The sequence below is a fragment of the Nanorana parkeri genome, unplaced genomic scaffold (assembly GCF_000935625.1).
Source record: "Nanorana parkeri isolate BGI_ZX_2015 unplaced genomic scaffold, ASM93562v1 scaffold376, whole genome shotgun sequence".
NCBI classification, from domain to species: Eukaryota; Metazoa; Chordata; class Amphibia; order Anura; family Dicroglossidae; genus Nanorana; species Nanorana parkeri.
Window position 1 is genome coordinate 1,105,353 of NW_017306644.1, and position 9,283 is coordinate 1,114,635.

At 43.7% G+C, this 9,283-nt stretch overlaps 1 protein-coding gene across 1 annotated transcript in view; it reads right to left on the bottom strand.

Annotated features, from left to right (window-relative positions):
- Positions 1–4,611: 4,611 nt before the first annotated feature.
- The window catches only part of LOC108789090 (mannan-binding lectin serine protease 2-like), a 39,819-nt gene continuing 35,147 nt past the window's right edge, over positions 4,612–9,283 (bottom strand). Inside the window, exons 11-13 of the mRNA XM_018559020.1 lie at positions 8,823–8,954; positions 6,705–6,782; positions 4,612–5,378 (exon numbers count right to left, since the gene is read on the bottom strand). Of these exons, the coding sequence (XP_018414522.1) occupies positions 4,612–5,378; positions 6,705–6,782; positions 8,823–8,954 (977 nt within the window). The remainder of the gene's footprint in view (positions 5,379–6,704; positions 6,783–8,822; positions 8,955–9,283) is intronic.

The window sequence follows — 9,283 nt, forward strand, 5'->3', positions numbered from 1 at the left end:
TCGGCATGCTACAGGCAGCAAATAAACCACTGGACACGGTAACAGTAGAAGAATGATGTAACCCCAAAGCACCCGGTATGCATACAAGAGGATTATTAGGGATAGATGTACCAAATACTAAGTTCTTACTCAGAATCTCTTCCTACTACTGCAGTAATTTCAGGCAGCACCAGAGTGCAAGAAATGGTAGGCACGGGTCGAAGTTACACCTTGGGCATTTGGAGTCCCCTCGAAGACCTATTTTGTAGTCATGAGTACGGTACATTTGCTGGATGTACCAATAAGGCCTGAGTTGTGGAAAGGATATAGAATACCACTGTCGTACAGTTGGGAGACTTTTTACAATACCAGCCCGCTGAATAACCATCTGTTTGACCTGCTCCCTAAGCTGTTTAATCTTTTCATATAGGGGCATATTTAGTGGGTCCAGTTAAAGCTGACCAGAGATTTGACAGAGCTCCACAATTTGTCCTGTAATTGAAAGGTTGGGAGTATCGATTACTGTATAGGGATAAAGAACGAAAATTGAGTTTCAAAGAATCATTTACAATATTGCTATTGTGATGGAGTGTTTAGAAAGGACTCGGATGTATGTACTTAATAAATATTTATTTAACCAGTTGACATCCGCGGTGTTAAACCCCCTTCCCATCAAGGCCATTTTTCAGTATTCAGCGCTGCGGTACTTTGACTGACATTTATTCCGTCATGCAGCGCTGTACTGAAATTAATTTTATACCCTTTTTTGGGGAAGATAGAGCTTTCTTTTGGTGGTATTTATTCACCACTGGGGTTTTTATTTTTTTACTATATTAAGGAAAAATGACCGAAATTTAAAAAAAAAAAAAGTTTCACCTAATATTAAATGATAAAACATTTTATTACCCAATTTTTTGGTAAAATATAAGACTGGGTCACGTCGGGTAAAAAGACATCAAACATGTCAAGCCTTTCAAATTGCGTGCGCGCGCAAAACTTCAAAGAAACGATATACCCAAAATTGGCCATAGGCGATGCTTTAAAAGCTGTTACCGCTCATCAGTTTAGTGTTATCAGTGATTGATGGCCCTAAAATGATTGCGCTCACTGCGACGTTCCCGGCGATATGTAACATGTGTAGCGCAATTGTAATTGTTGCGCGCTGGGGCACCGGACGCGTATTTACGTTTATAGGCGCGTGAGGGTGGGGGGAGTTAAACATCATTCAGGGAGGGCAACCATCCTCCTGTACGTGAGTGGCTCCAGATGGTGCAGTAGTGGCAAGGGTGCTACCCTGAGCGGTGTACGGCACCCCCTCTTGGTTGTATGGAGGGGGTAGGCGCTGGGTGCAGTGAAGACACTTACCATAGGGGTCATCCCTTATTTGGTTGAAGCAGCGGTCACTGTTCCTTAGGCCATGGTTCCGTCCGGTGGCCGCATGGGTTTGTGCGGGAGAATGGCGGCGTCTACAGGAAGCTCCAAAGAGCTGCTCGGCATTTTGTTCTCCCACCACCAGCTGGGAGCGCTGTGGCGCCGTCTGAACGCGGAGCGAGGCGCGTCATCGAGACCGCGCCTTTCAGCAGTCCCGGCCAACAATCAAATAAATGGTGAGCAGTCCCGGCCAACAAACAAATAAATGGTGCTCGAAGTAACTTCACGGATGGCACCGTGCAAAACACAAGATTGAAGAAAATAGGTCACCAGCACTCCATAAGTTAAAATGAATGAGTCCTTTTAATGGACAATGATGTCACAGAAATCCAACATGAGCCGACGTTTCGGGGCCACACAGGGTCCCTTCTACAAGGCAAGAGATGTGAACGCAGAGCGAGGCGCGTCATCGAGACCGCGTGGTGAGGTGACGCGCTTCCGGTGCGCCACTTCCGGGTTCCGGAACGCAGCGCGCGCTGGCCAGTTCAAAGGCAGCGGGGGACGGAGTCAGTCGGCATGTGAGGCGGCTCCTACACCTCCCATACCGAACGCCGCTCGGCCACGACTACTGAGGCTACACACCTCGAGGACTGACCGGGACCACATACGGTCAGTGGGGACGTCAGGAGCGGGCCAACAGCGTGGTCGGCAGTGAGCTGCAATATGCCCACAGAGGCCATATAATACAATTGTTGAAGGGGTCGTGCCCCAGAAACTCGTAGAGGTTCTGATGAAGGGGGCGTGCCCCAGAAACGCGTAAACCTTTTGAACTTACAGGGGCAGAGGACGCTGATACTACACATCTTTGCAGACTTCCTCTGCTAGAGGTTTCGAGTTCCATCGATCTTTATATGCTTTTTTACTACCGACCTTTTGTAAGTACAATTCAAGCTGTGTGTTGCATCATTAAATTTCGTTTTTACACTATGGAGGCGCCAATTTTCGTGAGTGTTCTTCATCGTTACAGCTGGCCAGTTTCAGTTGGAGGCGCCTGTATTGGTTTTTTGTTACTTATAGAGATGTTGAACAGCAAGAAAGTGGATCCATGCCTTTCAATAAGGACTGAATAATACGAAGGCTGGGTTCGCACCTGGGTGTTTTTCAGCGCTGATCGAAACTTCGAGAAGTGAAATGCTATTAATTGGTATGGGAATGGTTCCCACCTGGGCGTATTTCAGCGTGATTTGTCGCGCTGAAATACGCCCTACGTGTGAAAGGTACTTGAGCTTCTTTAGGGCAGATTTCAGCGTGTTTCCATTAGACTTCTAAGTCTGGGTTCTCGTAAACGTGCGTTTCGTGGACAGGAAAACGTGCTGAAAACGCCCGGTCACAAACGCGCATATTACCCAGGCTAAATGTCCTCAAATGCTGGCACTTGCCATCCCAACCTGCCAGATGCTAGAGTTGTGAGGCTAGAAAATATCCAAGGATTAGGAGCAGGCAGCCCTCCTTCATCCTTTGGGATGTTTCTAGTTTTAACATGTGGGGGCGTCTTTTCCTAAAAATTGTATTCTAAAAAAACATTAGGGGTTTCAGCAGGGGGAGTTATGTAGCATGTACAGTAGTTGAGGCATCCAGATCATCTTCACTAGGTTCACTCTCTCCCAACCACCGAAAGATGGAGTTGACAGCACATTGGGATTTAAATCTCTGTTCCATAGGGAAAAGATTGTTTAAAATGGTCTAAGCTTAGTTCTCTGAACCCCTAGATAGTTAAAAGGAGGAGACCACCTGTACATGTGTGACCTGACTTGGCAAGTAGGGCAAGTGTAGCATTGCTACATTTGCTACACTTGGTAATGAATAGGACTTTGCTTGAAGAAACTTTTGGAGTGCTAGTGACTTACTGTTCTTTGAGGGTCAAAATTCCCACTCTGTGCTTATGATTATGTTGTAAATTTTGTTGTCCCATAAAACTGAGGCATGCTGGTAGTGGGAGAAGTTATCTTGGTCTGCCCTACAGGTTTTTTGTTTGTCCATTTCTCCTGTAGGTGCCAGTATAACACAGGTTAAAGACTTCTTGTGTCCCACAATGAACTCAAGCAATAATTTTACAATATAGTAATAGATAATCTTTGCTAATGTAAGCAGATGAATGCCATCAAAGGTTTAAAGGCTGCTACACTAAGGCTGTCAAGCCTCAATAAATAATTTTAATATTACTGTACAGTGCTCAAAACCTTCCTGTGAAGTACACATATAGTGCATATAAAGTGCCTAAATATAAATAATAATACATATAAATACATCCAAAATAAATATAGAAATGTGCAAAAACAGTGAAAATATGGGACTGATAAAAATCACAACATTTTTTGGGTAAAAAAAACCGAATCAGTCCAAAAGACAGTCCAATCCTTAATAATGAAAGTAGGTGAAAGAAAGGGGGACTCCTTCCAAATCCAATCCAGTGCAAATACAGCAACTTAGTGTCAAACCGAATCAATGTGTTCCGATAAATAGTGCTCCTCCACGTGCCCAAAAAAAGGTCCCCCAATGGATATGCACTCACCACAGACGACTGTATTTTAACGGGCCAACACACGTTTAACAAATCAGAGTAACTTCCAGCGTCGTCCTTCCTCATACTCCGTTTTTAACCGTGCTCATTCGCGATGTTCAGCCATAATAAAAGCAAATTGAAACCCTCATGGTGCAGTATTTAAAATGTATTAGTCAAGAAAGACGGTACGAAATAACATTTAAAATTGTATCAGCCGGCCGGCTACCAGGTATAACTCCGTCTCCTCAGATTGAAGTGCCCCGCCCCTAAAGTGTGATGTCAGAAAGGGTCTTTCTGACGTCACACTTTAGGGGCGGGGCACTTCAATCCCTTTAAAGCCCTAACCCCTAAGCCCTAGTTCTCCTTTAAGTAAGCAGCCTAAAAAAGAACTGATGCAGCCACCAAATCTAAGGACTGGTAAGCTGCAATAAATTTTTCTTTTTGGGTTAAGAAACAGTTTACATGAACTGTACAGTGCTGTCGAATACTGACTGAGCACATTTTAGATTGTAAGCCCTCAGGGGCAGGGCCCTCCGTACCATCTTGTCTTGAATTGTATTGTGATTGTAATGTCTTCCTTATATTGTAAAGCGCTGTGCAAACTGTTGGCGCTCTATAAAATCTGTATAATAATAATGACAAGTAAATTATTTAGACAACAAAAAACACATTTTTAAGTACTTTATTATGAATAATCTTTATTTGTTCTGGACAATATTGTGTATCCAGTCAAGGTAGTTGCTTACCTTGGTATAGACTCCATAACTATCTTTAGCCCCACACTCCAACCCCCAGGAAACAATCCCACCAATGAACCAATGGTTGCTTTTATCATCGAAGAAGACCAATGAGCCACCACTGTCGCCCTGGCAAGAATCCTTTCCCCCTTCTTCCTTACCGGCACAGATCATGTTTTCAGTGACCTTGGTTTTGATGTTCTTTTGTTTGTATGTGTGTACACATTGCCCGTGGTTGATGATGTCCACCTCGACAAAGCGCAGGTGTCTTGCAGTGGAACCTCTTTCTGTGGTACCCCAGCCAGCTACGCGTCCCACGTGGTGATCGATTTCATTTTCACTGATCCGATATCTGTCGTCGTTGGTCGGGAGACAGATCCCGAGGATGTTTTCATTAATCGGTGCTTTGTCTTTGAGTTTAATCAGAGCGATGTCGTGGTCGTACGTATCATCGTGTTTGTAACTGGGGTGAATATAGATGGCTTCGGGCACAGCCTTATAAAAGTTTGTGTCATTCTTACTAACGAATCCCATTTTCATAGTGAGTTGGGGCAGGTCTACGTCATGCACAACGTGGGCGGCGGTTACAATCCACCTATCATAGAGCAGTGCTCCTCCACCTGAATGAGGACTTTCTCTTATGAATACTTGCCATGGGAACTGTCCCAGCTTGGCCAATGACCCTCCAATTATACGTTGCAAGCCATGTGTGACCCTTTTTCCACAATCTGAGGGCAAGGAAAAAAAAAAGATAAATACAGATGTAGGACTCATACACACCGGTGCTTCAGAGTTTAAACTGATGAACATGTTAGGTACATTTTTTTTAAATTTGAAAAAGAAAAGTGTTTGGGGCATATGTAGGTGCATGCAAATATATTTTAGCTTTAAATTAGGGCTGTGGAAATTAAAGATTAATTTCTCGATTAATCTTTAAACTTTTTGATCGATTAAAATTATTTTGATCGCTAATGAAAACACTCACCTCTCCGCCGGCTTCCGGGAGTCCCGTCGACATCGACGTCACCGGACTCCTCCCCCCTTCCCCAAGTGGCTCTATCGGCTAAAGAAGGGAAGGGGGAGGGGACCGGGGACGTTGATGTCCGTGACAAAAAAATATTTTGATTAGTCGAACACGAAAATGTTAATCATTACCAGCCCTACTTTAAATCTTTCTACGGGGGAAATTTGCATTTGATAAATACCATATGTTGGAGCCTTAAGCCTCATGCACACAAAACGCAAGAGCAAAATTGTATATTGCGTATATAAAAAGAAAAGTTAGGTGTATACAGCTAAACATGTGAAAAGGAGTCTAAAGCTGCAAACAGATAAACATTAAATATTTTTTATAGATAGAACAATAGATAAAAACAAAAGATATAAATCCCTATACGTTCCCATACAGCAACAGCTGAAGCTTATCCGGGAGGGACTACACCAAACGAACAGTAGGTGGCATGTCATTACTGTTACATCCTCTTGCTGTTTTATTAAAGGAGAACTATGAGGGGGGTGCTTTTCACTCACCTCATAGTTATAGCCGACCCGTGACAATGAGACTGTCACAGGTCGGCTCAGTAGATCGGGAGGTGAGCGAACACATACCGGCGTTCGCTCACCTCTCGATCCTGTCACTGCTCTCTGCCGTGACAGGAGAGGGGCTGGATTCCCCCCTCCCCGCTCCGATCCGCCAGCGCTGACTGAAGAATTGAAGGCGTCAGATGTTCAGGAACGGGTGCTGATCACCTGCTGAAAGAGTCATGTGTGGTTCCTAAGCCTCTGGTTGGGGGATAATGTATGAAGGGAATCTTTAGGTTGGAATTACACCTATGTGTTTTTCTCCGTGATGCGTTATCCGTTTCATTTAAAGGCATCCACATGCATGTCGACACGCGTTAACTTGCTTTGTTTTTGAGCACTTTGTATTGGCTGACAACACACTTCATAACGCACATCAGTGTTCCATTGATTTCAATGGAAAACTCATCAAGCAAAAATGGAAGGATGCGAGTCCAGCACTTTCAGGCGAGTTTCTGAACTGCTGAACATACCAGGTTCACATTTTGGCAGTGTTTTCCTCCTAGTAACTATTTCCTCCCAGTGTCCTGCTGCTCCACATTGATACCGCACTAAAATGGAGATAGAAAAAACATTACTCATTAAAACGTTTTATTGGGCAACCCACCAGATCGTTCAATAGCTGCCCGTCATCCCCACATCTCCAGCAGTACAATCTTCGGGCTCAGTCTCCGCTAGTAAACGCATAGGTAAAACCAAAAAAGGGGCCACACTCTGCTATGTCCACAATACCTCCACACTTTATTTGCTGCAAGCAGAGAGAACACTCCTCTCCCTAATCCCACAAATGTGCTTTGCCCCTCTTACCACGGCTCAGTCATAGAGTCACCAGGGATACAGGTGATGTGATTTTCTTTAAAACTTAAAGTTACATTAAAGTCAAAGATATGTTTCCCTCCCCCCAATGTTAATTAAAGCACTTACTTTAAATGATGTTTCTTAATCCAAACTTCTTCTTTCCTGTCCTTTTCAGCCTTCCCTCCAGCGCTGAGACGGGTCTCCGATCCAGTGCTGACTCCTCTGTCCTTGCTGGCACTTCCTGTCCCACGGTGTCTGCATGCGGGTGCACGCGTCCATAGACTTACCTTGTGTCTCTCCTCGTCTCCCGGCCGAAAATGTGAACTGCGCATGTGCCCGCCCCAAGATGGTTTGCGGCCGCCCGAGAATTTGCACATTTTTGGACGGGACCGCGCGGGGAAGACACAGGTAAGTTTAAACCGGTTTTAACGTGTTTTTTGTTTATGTTTTTACACTTTTTGCATAGATCTACTGCTTGCTAGCCTTATATAAATGCAAAAACACCGGAGGGTTTAATAACCCTTTAAAGTTACTTTTATTCTCTATATTAACATGAGTCAGGCAACCTGTGCTATTTGTAGAACAACATGACCACCCTCACCCAAAATGCTAACTGGAAATTCTTTGCTAGAACACGCAGTTGCCTTGAGTAACAGGTTCCTTATAGTAAATCTTTCACAAACTTGGCACCCCATTTACAATTAGTAAGGCCACCCGTCATGTTAAATTTCCAATAAGGAGGCAGGGGTGCACTGGGCACAGATCTACTTATGACTTGCCGTTTACAAATCTGGCCCCCCTTTTAATCAGTTCAACGACGCATCACGTAAAATGTTCAGTAGGAAGATGGGGGCGCAAGGTCGAGCAGGAGAATTCAAGATATGCTTATAGCCACAGCTGCTTGTATTTCTGGATCTACTTTTCACCTGCAGTTCTAAAATGGTAACATGTGCTTATGCATTTTTTCAACATATGGCCAGTTCATCAGATTTGTATGAACACCTTCTCTTCTGAATTAGCTTGGTGGCTGTGAGAACTAGGTATGGGAAAATTAATTTTTTGATTTGTCCAAGTACATAAACAGTGTGTGTGTGTGTGTGTGTGTATATATATATATATATATATATGAGATCTGCCTACAACTGGCCAAACACTACACGGTGTAAATGTACAATCTCCTTTAGACCTATCAAAACTATGTTATATGATGTCAAATCTAAACCATACATTGCATTTGTATCATATCAGGCAGGTCCCTGCACCTGATATTTGATAGTAAATCTAAAGCTGCCCATACACCTTGCGATCATCGGACTAAACTTTTCGTCCGATGATCGAACCATCGTACGATTTTCGTACGCCGGCCCCATCCTTCCCCCGAGTATCGCAAGGTGGAATCAGAAGTAAAAAAAAGCACCTGGACGAATTGCGGAAATCGACCGCACGTATTTTCGCCTGCGCATCAGCAGTGTTAATCGTACAAATTTTGACGTACAGAAACGCCACCAACCTTGCGAAAATCGTACGATCGACCGAAGTTTTCTAACCTGCTGGTTAGTCAAAAGTCGTACGATTGTACAGTATTTGCGGTTGTACACTCAGATTAAATAGGGATTGGTTACCATAAGATGAAGAGATTCAGAAAATCATAACTTTAATGGATCTTGGTTAGATTTATGAATTCCATGATTCTCCACAGAACAAACTATTTGGCAGGTTTCTGAGATTCTTCTAAAAATCATGGCTACAATTGTCTACATAATTATAGCTATAATTACCCATGGAGGTCTTACCTAAGTCGTCTTTCATCAAATAGAAATCTTTGCAGCTGTACTGTATCACTGAATTGTACGTAGTTGTGTCTTTGGTGGTAACGAAGGAGAAAGCCCCACTCTCTAGATCCTCTGGGGGTCCACAGTCAACGACTATTGGGAACACAAAACAAATGTTAGCTGCCAAGAGCAATTTCTATCCAAAAAGGGCAACTACAAAGATGAAACATATAGACATTTGTACACACTAAGGAGAGTGACAGTTATTGTCAGAGTTTGCAAGGCAACAGATGCTTCCCCACTGTCCTACCCTCCAATCCGAGCCCTCATTTTACAGAGAAGGCACTCTCACCCGTTCTGTAATTCTAAAGCAGATCTCCAGGAATAAAAAGTAAAGAAAAAAAACAGCCTTTGCTATAATACTCATCTTCATTACAAACATGTCCCCCACAGTTATTCATCCCCCCCCCCCCCCCCCCTCT